Source organism: Agelaius phoeniceus, chromosome 19, assembly GCF_051311805.1.
Source record: "Agelaius phoeniceus isolate bAgePho1 chromosome 19, bAgePho1.hap1, whole genome shotgun sequence".
In the NCBI taxonomy this organism is placed as follows: domain Eukaryota; kingdom Metazoa; phylum Chordata; class Aves; order Passeriformes; family Icteridae; genus Agelaius; species Agelaius phoeniceus.
This window is the reverse complement of record NC_135283.1, coordinates 845172-862423: the sequence shown is the minus strand read 5'-3', so window position 1 is coordinate 862423 and position 17252 is coordinate 845172. Positions and strand designations below refer to the sequence as shown.

The 17252-nt window shown below is 51.2% G+C and overlaps 1 protein-coding gene across 1 annotated transcript in view; it reads left to right on the top strand.

Moving 5' to 3' along the window:
• Window positions 1-17252, top strand: part of STX8 (syntaxin 8) — an 86539-nt gene that overhangs the window by 38711 nt on the left and 30576 nt on the right. The window contains exon 7 of the mRNA XM_054645034.2: window positions 16336-16437. Coding sequence (XP_054501009.1) covers window positions 16336-16437 — 102 coding nt within the window. The remainder of the gene's footprint in view (window positions 1-16335; window positions 16438-17252) is intronic.

The window sequence follows — 17252 nt, the reverse complement described above, 5'->3', positions numbered from 1 at the left end:
TCAAGCTGGTTTGTATCACATCTTTCAGAAAAAAAAAGAAAGGGGGTAAAAAACCCCACACAAACCCAACAAAACCCTCTTTATTTTATTTTTTTTCTTGCTGGACTTCAAAGGGTTGCATTGTAGCCAGTGTGCAGTGCCCTGTGAAAGCTCAGAGCCATTACCTCAGCCCGCAGCCAGCAGAAAATGAGCTCCCTTTTGGTGGGGGCTCTGCCCCAGGGTGGTGGCAGCCCAGGAGGAGACGCTGGGGATGCTGCTCTGGTGGCTCCCTGGGCTTGGCTCAGGCTGGCCCTGATTCCAGCAGCATCTCCTCCTGTGGCCAAGGGAATGGAGGAGCCTTGGAGACAGAAGCACCAAAAGCTGGTGGTGAGAGCAGAGGAAGGTGCTGAGGGGGCCCAGGATGCTGACAGCAGCGTGGGGGATCACAGGGTGCTCCCACACTGAGATTTGGCTGTCCAGGTGCACACACACACCCTGTCAGCCTGAGAAAGCCTTGCTGTGCTTTCCTCCCTGTTCAGGGAGCAGCCAGCAGGGACTGGGTGAGGATAGAGTGACCCTGTGCCTGCAGGCTGGGGCCAGGTGTGCCTGTGCCCAGGTGAGGGGATCTCCTGCAGGAGGAGGTGAGGATGGAGTGACCCTGTGCCTGCAGGCTGGGCCAGGTGCCCAGGTGAGGGGGTCTCCTGCAGCAGCAGAGGGTTCTGGTTTTGTGCTGTTAGCTCAGCAGAGCTGATTGTGGGGATTGTTTGTGCAGTTGGATCTCCTGCAGCAGCAGAGGGTTCTGGTGATCCTGTTAATTCAGCAGAGCTGATTGTAGGGAATGTTTGTGCAGTTGGATCTCCTGCAGCAGCAGAGCATTCTGGTGATGCTGTTAATTCAGCAGAGCTGATTGTGGGGAGTGTTTGTGCAGTTGGATCTCCTGCAGCAGCAGAGGGTTCTGGTTGTTCTGTTAGCTCAGCAGAGCTGATTGTGGGGAGTGTTTGTGCAGTTTGGGAAGGGAGCACTCAGCTGTGGTGCTCAGCAGCGATGGATCCATTCCTGGGGGGCTGAGGCACAGGGAGCCAGAGCTGGAGGAACCCAAAAATCCTGAGAGCACAGCACACAGAGCCCTGCATTGTGTGTTTGGGAGGAAGGGAGGTTTCATCAAGTGCTTTGGGATATAAAGTATGAGAAATAATGGAGTTGGGCTGTGGGATATCTGGGAAGTGAGTGCTGACAGGGCACTGAACCAAGCCTGGTGCTCAGCATCTCCTGTGCATCAGCCAGGCCTTTCTTCCAGGTTGTTCCAGAGCTGAATTAACCTCAGGTTGTCTTTTTCCAAAACTTCTTTCCCTCTAAAGGAAACAAATTATTGGCAGAAATTGATTTCTTCTTAGCAGCTGACTTTTAAGTCTAAAAACTTAACAAATATATGCTGCAATGATCAAAAAATGTTACATTAACGCTTTTTTATGGCCTTAGCTGAGACACTTGGTAACATGCTGCTGTCCTGGGTGACTTTGATACTCTGATTTTTTGGTTTTTTTACTGTTCTGCACCCTTTTGTCTCTGAATCAGTTTTGCATATTGCAGCACTGGCATTTGGATTTCTCTTGAAATCTGGCTGGAGGAATTGAAACCTTTGGAGCTCAACTTGTTGCTTTCTGCCTCCCTGCTCGTGTCCCCACACGGGTGCACAGCAGAGTGGGGCCCAGGGGAGCTGACAGCACTGAGCACTCGGCTCTCATGGCTGGAAACTGCATTTTGCTCATGAAATCAGGTGCTGGCTGTAGGAAATGGGGCCAAATTCAGCTGTGTGAGCTGCCCTCAGTGGGCTCTGGGTGTCGGTTTGGGATCAGACCCGGGTGGGTGATGCTGCTCCACTCTGAGGTGTTAGCTGAGGTTGGTTTGCTCTCTCAGGATTCATTTCCAGGCTTGTCTGCATTGTTTTGGCTTTTTGTGTTGGCTTTCTCACCGGGCTGGGCCCAAGTGAATGCTGAGGTTCGATTTCCATGACAAGGTCTCTGCTGGGAGATTTACAGCTCAGCTGCTTTGGTTTGCCAGGCTAATGCTCTGGAATGCAGGTTGACAGTCCAGATGTGAAACCTTTCTCCTCGGAAAGAAAACAAAGGATTAAATGCATTTTAAGAGGGTTTGAAAAAAATAATTTAAGGCTGAGGCCCCGAACCCAACATCTGAAATACTTGAAATACTGCTGGGGATGTGAAACTTCAAAATCAGGACACTTGGGAGAGTGGCCAGGCTGTGAGTTCCCTGTGGCTTTTGGAGCACCTGGCACTGCCTGTACTGGGGCTTCTCAAGGTTTTACAGGATGCCAATAATCAAATTCTGCATTTCCATGCCAGCAGTGCAGGGTAAAGTGTGGTTTGGGTCTTGCTCCTGCTGAAACCTGGGGAGTGTGGGGACAGCTGCAGGCCCTCCCTTGGAGGGGACCACATTTCCCTGATTTTCACAGCTGAGGATGGTGGCTCCTGTTTTCTGAGCTGACAAACTGGCAGTTGTCCTGATTGTGGAATTATCCCAGGTTCCAGGGGCTGGAGGAGGGCCCAGGTGGTGCAGGTTTGTTCACCCCACTGCAGGGGAAAGGTCTGAGCAGGCTACAAGGTCCTGACTGGACTGGAGAAGGGTTTCATGGTGGTGTTTAATGTCCAAACCATCATTTTAACGAGAGAAACACAATGGCCTCAGCCAAGCCATTGAATGTGATCCTTTGTGCTGGTGAGGATTTGTACAATGCATCTGCCCCTGAATGCCCATTTGGGTTTCAGAATTATTTGGGTTGGAAACAATGCAGCAAGAGTTCATTGTCCTCTCAGAGAAATGATGAAAACACCCAGAACTTTCTCCCTGCCCATATGGGAAGGGCAAACATGAGGAGTCTGTACTACCAGATGTCTTAAAATTGAGACCATAGCCTCAAAGGTAGGGAGGGCAGACCTTGCAGGGCAGGTCATTCTCAAGCTGCCTGAGGAAATACCAGGGGGTTTATTGGCATTTATTAAAACTGGGCTTGTAAAAAGCCTGTGGCTCTTTATTTGGGACTGCTGATCCTGTTGGTGTCCTGTTCTGATGGGGCTCAGGAAGCCTCTGCAGAGCAGTGACTTTGCTGGAGCTCAGGCACGTTCTGGACACTCAGATATTTGGAATTTGTTCTGTTCAGAAAGGTCTCTGCCTTTATTCCAGGCTGTGGAAAAACAGATGAGTACAAGTGTGCTAAAAAAGCAGGTTTAGCAAATGACCAAAATGGCTTATGTTTTTCCTAGATAAAAATCAGGAAAAAAATGAAAACCCTGGGCTAAAACTGCCTTTTGTAGTATCAGTGTATCTTTTTTTTAAAGCAGGATGCCCTAAACTGAGTCATCAGAAAAAACAACTTTGAGATTACACCCACAGAACGAGGAGTTGATTTTTTGCCATGTATATTATATATATTATAATATTATGTTATTATAATATATATATATAATATAATATATATTTTATATAAAGTGAATGTATTATATATTCACTTTAATTTCTCACTGGAAGCAATGTATTTTGTCCAGTAAGGTGTTGTTTGGTGTTGAATCAGGTCCTGTTCTCCCTCGTTCCCATGCACTGAGAGCCATGGAGGCAGCAGCCCTGCTCACGCTGGCAGGGGAGGCACAAGGAGCCCCAGCAATCTCTGTGTTTGATAAACCCCATGTTTGTGCAGTTTGATAAGGGGAGCTTTCCTTCCTGCCCTGGGCTTTGTCACCCTGCAGCTCAGGAGCCCAGCGTGGGGATCAGGGCAGGGCTCAGCACACAGGTGTCCCCAGCCCGGTGTCCCCAGCCCCTCAGCTGGGTGAATTCACCCTCAATCCCTTGTGGTCCTTCCCCTGTGCCCAGGGAAAATCACAGGGCAGGGCTCCCTCTGTGCTGCAGCCCCTCCTGCTCTGCAGAACCCACGGGCACACGGCCACCCCAAACACCCAGAGTTCAGCCACATCTGCAGAAAATCCATGGCAGGGCATGTGGAAAGTTGGCCCAGCTCTTGGTGGAAGGAAGTGGGAAGAAAGAAAATCATTGGCCGAGGCTGCTGGGGATGCGTGGACTCGAGGTCGTGTTATCTGTGGAAGTTCTCCTTGCACCCTTTCTGTTGTTTTAACGACTTCTCCCAGTACTCAGGACTTTTTCCATGCCTGCAGGCTGGGAATGGAATATTTTTGAGCTGTATTGCTGGGCTCTGGAGATGTCTCTCTGCCTTTGGCCTGCCGGTCTCCGGGGCAGGTGGCTGGGCAGGCAGGACACTGATGGCAGTGAGATCCAGGGAGTGCCATCCCTGCAGGGCACGCAGCTCCTGCTGTGTGCCCAGCTCTGAGCATGTGTTAGGGGATGTATTCCTCTTGCTAATTTACTCAATTTATCACTGATTCCAGTAGAGCTTGATGAGGGGTGTCAGCTGGAGATTAGTCCCAGATGCCTGGGCTGACCTTAGCTTTATCAGCTGCTTTCAATACTGTAACCATGAAGCACTTGCAAGTTTGCTGGTTCCTCCCGTGATTGATAGCCCAATTCTGAAGTGGCTTTCCTCCTCCTTTGTGATCCAAGAGGATAATGCCCTGCAGCTGTCCACAGCGTGAAGCTCTTGTGCTGAGCACTCTGCTGCTCTGCTGGCTGCTGCCCAAGGCCAGTGTTTATTAAAATGGCACTCGAGTTCTGCAGGCCTGACCTCCCCCTGCTCCAGGGCTCTGCCTTTCCTCTGCTCACATCTCCTGAGCAGAGGGCAGCAATGCCTCAGTGCCCAGGTGAGGCTGAGGTGCTTTAGGAGAGGTTTAGCTGTGGGTGTGTGCAGAGATGATGGGCAGAGCTGCAGGACCTGGGGCAATCAGCTTTCAGCACTTGGCAGAGCTGTTGGGGCATTCTGAGCCTGGTTTTGGGGAACTTTCCTGGAGCCCCTGCCAGTGCAAGGGTTGGGCTGGTGGGGAAGATCTCTCCTGCTGGCCTGGGGACCTCTTCTGCTGTGCTTGTCACTGGTTTGCCACACGTGGGAAGGGGCTGCAGGGTGGCATCTCCCCTGCCTGTACATTGAGGGTGTTCAGGAGGTTGTGTGCACTCCCAGCACTGCAGGAGCTGTGTGGGTTCTGGGGCTGGTGGCATCCATCCCATGATCAGAGCCAGGACTGGGCCTGGGAATGTTTTACCTTGAATTTTGCATCTCTCCTGCCTGATGGTGGGGGGCTCACTGTGGCTGGGTCACTTTTGCAGACACAGTTTGTAGGCTCAGGCTGGGCTGGCTGGGGGACGTGCCCCTTGGATCTCTAAAGTGCATTTTCATTTCAAAACAAGGAAGAAGGAAAAGAAACACCAAGCCCCCTCTTCCTTTGAAGGGTGAGGGTAGAAGGGCATGGGCTCTGTCCTGGCTTGGTCACCTCAGGAGCCCTCTGGATGTGATGGCTGCTGGTCCTGGAGTGTGTGCCAGGGGACAGGGGCACAGTGCAGGGAGGGGGGCACACCTCACTCTGAGCCCCTGGAATCAGCATCACCCCTGCTCCTCACTCTGAGCCCCTGGAATCAGCATCACCCCTGCTCCTCACTCTGAGCCTGGGGTCAGCATCACCCCTGCTCCTCACTCTGAGCCTGGAATCAGCATCACCCCTGCTCCTCACTCTGAGCCCCTGGAATCAGCATCACCCCTGCTCCTCACTCTGAGCCCTGCACTCAGCATCACCCCTGCTCCTCACTCTGAGCCTGGGGTCAGCATCACCCCTGCTCCTCACTCTGAGCCTGCACTCAGCATCACCCCTGCTCCTCACTCTGAGCCCCTGGAATCAGCATCACCCCTGCTCCTCACTCTGAGCCTGGGGTCAGCATCACCCCTGCTCCTCACTCTGAGCCCCTGGAATCAGCATCACCCCTGCTCCTCACTCTGAGCATGGAATCAGCATCACCCCTGCTCCTCACCCTGAGCCCCTGGAATCAGCATCACCCCTGCTCCTCACTCTGAGCCTGGAATCAGCATCACCCCTGCTCCTCACTCTGAGCCTGCACTCAGCATCACCCCTGCTCCTCACTCTGAGCCTGGAATCAGCATCACCCCTGCTCCTCACTCTGAGCCCCTGGAATCAGCATCACCCCTGCTCTGAGCCTGGAATCAGCATCACCCCTGCTCCTCACTCTGAGCCTGGGGTCAGCATCACCCCTGCTCCTCACTGTGAGCCCCTGGAATCAGCATCACCCCTGCTCCTCACCCTGAGCCCCTGGAATCAGCATCACCTCTGCTCCTCACTCTGAGCCCCTGGAATCAGCATCACCCCTGCTCCTCACTCTGAGCCTGGAATCAGCATCACCCCTGCTCCTCACTCTGAGCATGGAATCAGCATCACCCCTGCTCCTCACTCTGAGCCTGCACTCAGCATCACCCCTGCTCCTCACTCTGAGCCCCTGGAATCAGCATCACCCCTGCTCCTCACTCTGAGCCTGGAATCAGCATCACCCCTGCTCCTCACTCTGAGCATGGAATCAGCATCACCCCTGCTCCTCACCCTGAGCCCCTGGAATCAGCATCACCCCTGCTCCTCACTCTGAGCCTGCACTCAGCATCACCCCTGCTCCTCACTCTGAGCCTGGGGTCAGCATCACCCCTGCTCCTCACTCTGAGCCCCTGGAATCAGCATCACCCCTGCTCCTCACTCTGAGCCCCTGGAATCAGCATCACCTCTGCTCCTCACTCTGAGCCCCTGGAATCAGCATTACCCCTGCTCTGAGCCTGGAATCAGCATCACCCCTGCTCCTCACTCTGAGCCTGGGGTCAGCATCACCCCTGCTCCTCACTCTGAGCCCCTGCACTCAGCATCACCCCTGCTCCTCACCCTGAGCCCCTGGAATCAGCATCACCCCTGCTCCTCACTCTGAGCCTGCACTCAGCATCACCCCTGCTCCTCACTCTGAGCCCCTGGAATCAGCATCACCCCTGCTCCTCACTCTGAGCCTGGAATCAGCATCACCCCTGCTCCTCACTCTGAGCCTGGGGTCAGCATCACCCCTGCTCCTCACTCTGAGCATGGAATCAGCATCACCCCTGCTCCTCACTGTGAGCCCCTGGAATCAGCATCACCCCTGCTCCTCACTCTGAGCCTGGAATCAGCATCACCCCTGCTCCTCACTCTGAGCCTGGGGTCAGCATCACCCCTGCTCCTCACTCTGAGCCTGCACTCAGCATCACCCCTGTCCTGCTCCTCTGCTCAGCATTGCTGCTCGTTTTTGCCAATCTCCTTTAATCTGCACTGAGACCAAGAGCACTCAGCCTGCAGTTCTTGGATAATTCCCCATTGCAGGGGCTGTGGCAGCAGTGAAATTTCCCTGCTTTGGAGCTCCTAAAAGTGAAAAATGTGGGGCATTCTTGTGGGCATGGCCTTGCAATGAGCACTGGGGATGGTGTGGTGCTGCTCTTTGGGTTGAGTTTTCCTTCATTTCAGCAGGGATGAGTTAAAAATCCTGCTCAGCCTGCTGGACACCCCAGCAATGCCAGAGTGCCTCTCTTTGGGGTTCTGGCTCAAGCCAGCTGGTGAGAATTGGTTTAATTGGTTTTTATCTGGTGCAGAGCTGGCTGGAGGTGACCAGGGTGGGTCAGGAGCTCTGCCCACTGCTGCATTTTCTGTTTTCCTCCATGAACTAAAGCCTGGCTTGTTGGTACCCACAAGGATTGTGTTATGTTCCTGGGGTGCGTTCACCTCTCATGAAGTGTAGGAGCAGGAATTGCCAAGGAGATCTTAAAAGTGGCAACAGCTCCATGGAGTGTAACACTGGTTTTTAATTTTTTTAAAATATTTTTTGTTTTGGTGTTTTTGTGGGGATTTTGGTTTTCTTTGCTTTGTGAAATGGACTGGAAACCTCAGCTTAAGGTGTTTAGTAGCCAAATAGTGTTTTATGGGGTATAACATAGCTCTTTTGGACATTTCTTTTGTGTTTTTGTTGTGGTATTGGTTGTTTTGGTTGTTGGTTTTTCCTTTTTGTCTTTTTGTTTCGGTGTTGGTTGTTTTGGTTGTAGATATTTTGGTATTTTTGTGGGTGTTTGTTGGTTTCTTTCTCTGTGAAATGGACTGGAAACCTCAGCTTGAGGTGTTCAGCAGCCAAAACAGTGTTTTATGGGGATTTGCTAAACCACCTCAGGAAATTGTGGCAAGTGATGTGTATTTGTAATGAAAGCTGTTGATATCTATGGAAAAGGGTTGCAATGGTGTAAAAACCTGGGGAAAATGAGCCTTGCTAGAGGAAAGCTGGGGTGAGTGCTACCAACAGTTTCTGAAGGCAGTGTTTTAACAAATCCTGCTTAGATTTTGGATAAAGGGAAAACAAACAAATGTGGAGTCTGAAGCAGCTTCTGTGCTTTCATTTTCTGCTGTAAGTTTGCAGAGCACAAACAGATTGAAGCAGGAGAAGTGTTTGGCTTGGCAGGGATTTATTTGTTAGAGCCATGGCAGTGGCCTTGCAGCCTCCCAGTGCTCCAGGCTTTCCCAGACATGCAGATTTTATGGCTATTTTATCTATTAGCAGGATTTCCTTGCTTTTTCCCAGAGCCACGTCTGTAGGAAAATAATTTGGTGGCATTGTCCCTATGACTTGAAGATTGTGCTGGAAGTTTGGGTTGTGCTGGGGCACTTGGATTTGGGGTTTGAATAGAAATAAATGTTAATGACAAGTGCAGAGAGCCCAGTGAGTGCTGTGAGCTTGGAGAGCCCAGAACAGAGCCCTGGTGTGTGGCACTGGGGACTTCAGCCACTGCTGTGAACTGGAGGCATTTATTTTTATTTATTTTTATTTATTTTTTATTTATTTTTATTTATTTTTATTTATTTTTATTTATTTATATTTATTTATATTTATATTTATATTTATTTTTATTTATTTTTTATTTTTATTTATTTTTATTTATTTTTATTTTTATTTAATTTTATTTAATTTTATTTATTTCTATTTATTTCTATTTATTTATAGTTCCTTATTTAAATATAAATAAATATAAATATTTGTTTATATTTATTTCTAATGTTTATAGTTCCTTTATTTATCATACAGGAACTATATGAACTATATGAACTATAGTTCACATAGTTCCTGTATGATAAATAAAGGAATATATTTATTTATGATTCTTACAGGAACATTTCTGTTCTGAAGCTCTGTTTGATCTCAGGTGACTGCACTGCCTTAAGCACACTGAGGGAAAGGAGGGGTCACTGGCTGGGGGCAGAGGGGAGGAACAAATGGCTTCACACTCAAACACTTGCATGAAGGAGGCTTTTATCTCCTGGCAGATAATGGGGGAGAAAGGCAGTGCCATATCATGTGAGTATGGTTCTTGCCTGCCTTGTATCACTGCGAGTTCTCAACACATCTGGGCTGAGAGCAGTTCCAGTAACATCCAAAAGTGCTGTTTTGGTTGGCACACTGGGGCTGTGCTAGATGCCAATTGGTAATGGCTCTTGGAAAGAGCCTGCCTTGAAACTGTCCCTGAGCTGTTCCCCAGAGAAATTATTCAATTAAGTACAGCTAAAATTAATGGCCATGGGTTTTGTTCGAATCAAACAAAATAAGCAGCTGGAGAAGGGGAAACTTCTCAGTGTGTGCTTTTAAAATAACAACTCTTAACTAATAGCTGTGTGAGCTGGGATTGATAGCAGGGTTTGTTTCCCCAGTGCTGCTGGGGATGAGCCGCTGAGGCTGCCACAGCTGACACCCTTGGATGGTTCTGGGTCACCTCCAGGCATTCCCCAGGCACCATCTGCTGCTCCTGGACCTGCCTGGGAGAGGGTGGAGTGTCCTGGGCTGCCTGGGGGTGACAAAGTGTGACCCAGATAGGCTCAGGTATTGTAGGAGGGGGAATGCAACGTGGAAGGGGGCGCGGGGCGGGACCAGGGGGCCCGGAGGTGTCCTTGGAGCAGGTGCCAGGGTTCCCTGTGGCAGAACAAACAGGTTCCTCTTGATTTGGCAGGTGTTAGCCCTGAGGGCTTGCTTGGGGAAGGTGTGGGCTGCTCCTGGTTCTGAGCTGGGTCTGGTCTATTCCATTCCATTCCATTCCATTCTATTCTATTCCATTCTATTCTGTTCTATTCTGTTCTATTCCATTCTATTCTGTTCTATTCTATTCCATTCCATTCCATTCCATTCCTACACTAAAGAATAGAAGAAAGGATTTCATCAGAAGGCTAGCAAGGAAGGGAATGAATAATAAAATCTTGTGACTGGCCAGAGTCCCAACACAGCTGGACTGTGATTGGTCTTCAAGCAGAAACAACCACATGAGACCAATCCCAGATGCACCTGCCACATTCCACAGCAGCAGATAACCATTGTTTGCATTTCGTTCCTGAGGCCTCTCAGCTCCTCAGCAGAGAAAAACCCTGGCAAAAGGATTTTTCATAGAAGATGTCAGTGACAGAGCCCCCTGTGCAGCCAGGCCCCTCTGCCAGCAGGGCAGGGACAGGGAGGGTGGGACATGTCCTGGAGCCTGAGGAGCTGCAGGGGAGGCTCTGCAGGTGAGATCCCCTCTGCTGGGTTCTCCTTTGTAACAGGAAAATTCCTGCAGGAACTACAAAATTCCTAACGGAAATTGTAACAGGAAAATTCCTGTAGGAACTGCAAAATTCCCAACAGAAATTGTAACAGGAATATTCCTGCAGGAACTACAAAATTCCTAACAAAAATTGTAACAGGAATATTCCTGCAGGAATTACAAAATTCCCAACAGAAATTGTAACAGGAATATTCCTGTAGGAACTGCAAAATTCCCAACAGAAATTGTAACAGGAAAATTCCTGCAGCAATTACAAAAAGCTGCCTCCAGTTCACATCCTGACACTTTCCCAGCAGGAGCCCAAGCAGAGCCTCTGGACCCTCCAGGGCCATCAGGACCCTTGTTCATTGAGAGAGGCAAAGAGTGAGACAGCTGGAACTCAGAGGAGCAAGTTGGTGTGACCCCTTGGAGCAGTTTGTGTTTTTGGGGTTTTTAATGCTTACAGGAAGTTCTGCCAAAGAGGAGATTAAATGTCCTCAGTTAAATTTGGGATGGTGCAGGGAGGGATCTTGGTGTTTGCCTGAAATGCAGAGCCCATCAGAGCAGGCAGTGCTGGTGTCCCAGCCCTGTAGAGCAGGGAATGTGGTGTCCCAGCCCATCAGAGCAGGGAATGTGGTGTCCCAGCCCTGTGGAGCAGGGAATGTGCTGTCCCAGCCCTGTGGAGCAGGGAATGTGCTGTCCCAGCCCATCAGAGCAGGGAATGTGGTGTCCCAGCCCTGAGGAGCAGGGAGCCCCAGGGGATTGGGGTGCAGCTGGAGGAGCAGAAGCCCAGGAGGGCACTCCTGTGTTGCCTTTGGCACAGGGAGCTGCACACCTCAGAGGGGCTGTGAAAACCTGCCATGGCTGCAGCCAGGAGACAAATTAGGATTCCTGGCTTTGTGTTTTTTACTGCATTTTTCCCCTTTTCACTCTGCCTTGACATTACAGCTGGCACACGGTGCTGAGGTTCTTCAGGTTTCTGATGTGCTTACATCAGTTGCAATCTTCATTTCATAGCCCTGGCACTTGGAACAATGCTTTGCTTTCTTATTACCGTGCAATTATGGGGTTTGGACATATAGGGGCTGGCATTCCCTCTGTGATTCATTTCTTTGGTATCCAGCTCTTCTCCTGAGGCACCAGGGACCTGAGGGAGGGAGGGAAAGCCTGCCTGGCCTCTCCTCTGGGCTCCAGCCTCACTGTAATTGGGTTTGTGTTGGGATTTCAGCTCTCTGTGCTCTCCTAAGGCTGGCTGGAGTCTCTGTCACTCAGTGGGACAGGCCTGCAGGTGCATTGCTCATCAATAAATGCCATTGAGTGATCCATCAGCTTCAATCCACAGAAAATCCCAACAATTCCAGGGAAACCTTTGGTCAGCAGCACCACTCTGTGAACTGACCAAACCCCAGGTCTGCTTCTCTCCTCCAGTGCTGAATTTCACGTGGCCTCCTCTGTTTGGCTTTTGGGTTTCTCACTCCACAGACAGAATGAGTGCAGGTCACAGATGGAATTGCCAAAAACAAATGTGACTTTTTATGCATTTTAAAGAAAACCAGCAGAAAAAAACAACCCCCACAATCAATGATTTTACAATTAGTGTAAAGTCATGTATGCAGAACTCCAAAACCTGTTCCACTGCATGGTAGGAGATGGTCACCCTTCCCAAGGGATTTAAAAAAGAAAAAGCCACGGCCTGGCAGAGGGAGGAGAGGAGACCTGGAAGTGCCTCTGCCTTCCTGCAGCAGGGACTGACCACTTCCCATGGGGAGTGTGAGCTCCTGCTGGCCTCCAGCACCTCCTGCCTGGCTGGTGGCTGGCCCTGGGCACAGGGACACGTGGGCAGGGGTGGGGACAGCTGTGACAGTGGCTTTGGGCACTGCAGCACAGGGACAGGAATGGGCACAGCTGTGACAGTGGCTTTGGGCACTGCAGGACACGTGTGCCAGGGTGGGGACAGCTGTGACAGTGGCCTTGGGCACTGCAGCACAGGTGTGGGGACAGCTGTGACAGTGGCTTTGGGCACTGCAGGACACGTGGGCAGGAGTGGGGACAGCTGTGACAGTGGCTTTGGGCACTGCAGCACAGGGACACACTGGGGACAGCTGTGACAGTGGCTTTGGGCACTGCAGCACAGGGGCACACTGGGCACAGCTGTGACAGTGGCTTTGGGCACTGCAGGACAGGTGTGGGGACAGCTGTGACAGTGGCTTTGGGCACTGCAGCACAGGGACACACTGGGCACAGCTGTGACAGTGGCTTTGGGCTGATGGAGCAGCTCCTGGCCCAGCTCTCCTCCAGCACTGACCTCCAAACCTCTCCCACCTGGGCTGTGCTTAAGGGACTCTGAGTTCAGGGCTTGGGCCCTGGGTTTTGTCTTGTGCTTTGAGATCCTGCTGCCCTGAAGGGAGAAGATCCTGCTGCCCTGAAAGGAGAAGATCCTGCTGCCCTGAAGGGAGAAGATCCTGCTGCCCTGAAAGGAGAAGATCCTGCTGCCCTGAAGGGAGAAGATCCTGCTGCCCTGAAGGGAGAAGATCCTGCTGCCCTGAAAGGAGAAGATCCTGCTGCCCTGAAAGGAGAAGATCCTGCTGCCCTGAAAGGAGAAGATCCTGCTGCCCTGAAAGGAGAAGATCCTGCTGCCCTGAAAGGAGAAGATCCTGCTGCCCTGAAGGGAGGCCTGGCTGAGTGGTGGCTGCAGGGCTGTGCTGCAGGAGTGTCCTTTGGAAGGTCACCAGCAGCCAGCCTGCCTTCCCCGTCTGCTCCCTCCCTCTGCCAGCTCTCTCTCCATCCTTTTTTAGCCTGCTCCTTGCATAGCCAGCTGAATGGGAGGTGATGGAACGTGGAATTGCCAGCTTGAAGGGCAGGGGGGGCTGCAGGTGGGTCAGGAAAGGAACCTGAGGAGGGTCAGTGCTCTGAGAAATTCCTTAGCCACGGATTCCTCGGTGCCCGCCTTAGAAATCCAGGGCTAATTTTCAACTCTGCCTTTCCCAACATGGATTTCCTTTGGAGTGGGGAGAAATATTGAGTTTACAGGGAGGTTGGGCACTGCCCTGTGCCTGGGTGTCACCACAACAGGGGATGGATGGGTGGATGGATGGATGGATGGATGGATGGATGGATGGATGGATGGATGGATGGATGGATGGATGGATGATGGATGGATGATGGATGGATGGATGTTTCTCTTCTGGGCTGGATTTCTGGTTCAGCTGGGAGTGGGGTCAGAACCTCCTTGTGCTTCCTGCCCATTCCAGCTGCTCAGACCTCCAGGTGCTGCCATGAGCCCTCCAGAATTCTCCAGGTCCCAGCTGAGACATCGAAGGGCTGGGTGCTTGTTGTGCTGTGGGTGAAGTGCCCTGCTCCCCTGGAAGCTGACTGTGTCACAGAACATGTTTTTTATGTACATATGTCTGGAGAAATGCTTCTTCCAGGATGGCCAGGGCAGCCCTTGGGTTCAGCAGTGGGTCCTGGCAGGGGGATGGGAAAGGAGAGGCCTCACACAGAATCCCAACTGCAGTGCCTTGGGCTTTGAAATGATGACAGAAAATTTTCCTGCTCACATTTGTTCTCATTTAGCTACAGCTTGTTCACCAGGATGTTTTTCAAGGAGGGTCTGGTCTGTGCTGGCAGAGGGAAGTCTCCAATTTCCCAAAGCTTATCACTTTGTCCTTGACAACGATGGGAACTTGCAGCACTTCTTTTGGTGGAGAGGCAAACATGAGCAGTCCTGCCCTTGCAGGCAGCATTGTCCTGCTCTTCCTGTATGCTGAATCACACAGGACAGATAAAGTGTCCCCAAAATATTGTTGGCTTTGCAGATGTCAGACCTGGGAAAGTTGGGTGGAAGGGGGAGGAGAGTGAATATCTGAACTGCAAACTGAGCAAAGCTTGGAGCTCAAACAAAATGCCTCCCATCCCTTGGGAAAATGTGTGTTGGTGTAGGATGGACAATACTGAGCGCCCTAATATTGATGAACAATAATTTTAAACATTGCAAACAGCTTCTGAAATAAGGAGGGTTTGTGTCTGGCATAGAGCAGTGCTGGGGGATGCATGGTCTGATGCAGAGGGTGAAACACAGGGGAGTGGTTGGTGTTTGGTAAAACACAGGGAGTGGTTGATATTTGGTAAAACACAGGGAGTGGTTGGTGTTTGGTAAAACACAGGGAGTGGTTGATATTTGGTGAAACACAGGGGAATGGTTGATATTTGCTAAACACAGGGGAGTGGTTGGTGTTTGGTAAAACACAGGGAGTGGTTGATATTTGGTGAAACACAGGGGAATGGTTGATATTTGGTAAAACACAGGGGAATGGTTGATGTTTGGTAAAACACAGGGGAATGGTTGATGTTTGGTAAAACACGAGGTGGTTGATGTTTGGTAAAACACAGGGGAATGGTTGATGTTTGGTAAAATGCAGGGGAATGGTTGATATTTGCTAAACACAGAGGGTGGTTGATGTTTGGTAAAACACAGGGGAATGGTTGATATTTGCTAAACACAGCGGGTGGTTGAAGTTTGGTAAAATGCAGGGGAATGGTTGATGTTTGGTAAAACACAAGGGAATGGTTGATGTTTGGTAAAACTCGAGGTGGTTGATATTTGCTAAACACAGGGGGTGGTTGATGTTTGGTAAAACATAGGGGAATGGTTGATGTTTGGTAAAACACAAGGGAGTGGTTGATGTTTGGTAAAACACAAGGTGGTTGATATTTAGTAAAATACAGGGGAGTGGTTGATGTTTGGCAGAACAAAGGGAAGTGGTTGATGTTTGGTAAAACACAGGGGGGTGGTTGATATTTGGTAAAACACAGGGGAATGGTTGATATTTGGTAAAACACAGGGAGTGGTTGATATTTGGTAAAACACAGGGGAGTGGTTGATGTTTGGTAAAACACAAGGGAGTGGTTGATGTTTGGTAAAACACGAGGTGGTTGATGTTTGCTAAGCACAGGGGGTGGTTGATGTTTGGCAGAACAAAGGGAAGTGGTTGATGTTTGGTAAAACACGAGGTGGTTGATGTTTGGTAAAACACGAGGTAGTTGATATTTGCTAAACACAGGGGGTGGTTGAAGTTTGCCCCCTGCCCTCCCTTCGTGGGGATTCAGGGGTGGTTTGGGCTGCAGGGCAGCAATCAGGAGCTCAGGCTTTAGGAAAGCTGTGTGTTTTCAAAGCCCAGGGTTTTTTAGATGCTGGTATCATTTTACATGGGGATTCACTGGAGATGACAGAGTGTTGGTGGAGCAGATGGGATCATGCACTGCAAGGATGGTGCTCAAATGTCTCAGCTCTCTGGGAGAGCAAAACCTCCGTGCTCTGTGTGCCTTGGACATTTCCTTTGTGCTGCAGAACTTTGATAATTTTATGTGTTTTTTGCTATCTCTGTGTACAATCAGCCTGGTTTTATCTCTGTGTGATACAGTGCTTGTTCCCTGATAAGACTGAGGACATAAACACCCTCCACAATGAACATCTGGGACCTGAGGGAACAGCTGCAGCTGTGTCAGGAGAGGTTTGGGTTCCCCTCAGCCCTGTGGCTGCCACCATCCTATCCTCCCCGACCTCCTAGACTGGTGCTGCTGTTTCAGGCTGTATTTTTTCCTCCACTTCAGGCTCTGTACTGTCTCCTCCACTCTAGCACTGGGGCACTGCCCTGGATCTGCAGTCTCTGGTGCTGTCTCCCAGGATTTGGACCTTTCCGTGAAGGGAGCCCTGGTGTGTCCCTCTGGGGGATGCAGCTGGTTCCATTCTGGGGCTGTCAGCAGGAGGGAGTTTGGGCAGGGGTGCTGTGGGCTCACATTTGACGTTCCTGTTCCTCTCTCCCCAGAGATCATCGATGACCTGACGAGCCTGGTGGAGAGCACGGACGGGCGGCTGCGCAGCCAGACACGGCACGTGCAGGCAGTGGAGAGGAAATCCACGTCCTGTGGTAGGAGAGGCTGCAGGACAGACAGCCAGGGGGCAGGACAGACAGCCAGGGGGCAGGACAGACAGCCAGGGGGCAGGACAGACACCATGGGGTGCAGGACAGACACCATGGGGCGCAGGACAGACACCATGGGGCGCAGGACAGACAGCCAGGGGGCAGGACAGACACCATGGGGTGCAGGACAGACACCATGGGGCACAGGACAGACAGCCAGGGGCACAGGACAGACACCATGGGGCACAGGACAGACAGCCAGGGGGCAGGACAGACAGCCAGGGGTGCAGGACAGACAGCCAGGGGTGCAGGACAGACAGCCAGGGGTGCAGGACAGACACCATGGGGCACAGGACAGACAGCCAGGGGGCAGGACAGACAGCCAGGGGTGCAGGACAGACAGCCAGGGGTGCAGGACAGACAGCCAGGGGGCAGGACAGACACCATGGGGGGCAGGACAGACACCATGGGGCGCAGGACAGACAGCCAGGGGTGCAGGACAGACACCATGGGGTGCAGGACAGACACCATGGGGTGCAGGGCAAACACCCAGCCAGGGCTGCCCTGGGGGGCTGAGCTGGAGCAGAGGCTGGGCAGAGCTCCAGAATAAAGCAGGGATTTATTCAAAGCATCTCCTCCATGGATCCACCTTGGGCAGCACAAGAGCCCAGCCAGGGCTGCACCCAAGGTGAACCAAAATGGCCCCAAAATGCACGGCCGGGCACGGGGTCTCTCCCTTGGATCAGTTCTGCTCCATTTGCATCTTGCAGTTCATTGTCCCATTCCAGCTTTAGCCCATCCAGTCCCATCCTTGTTTTTCT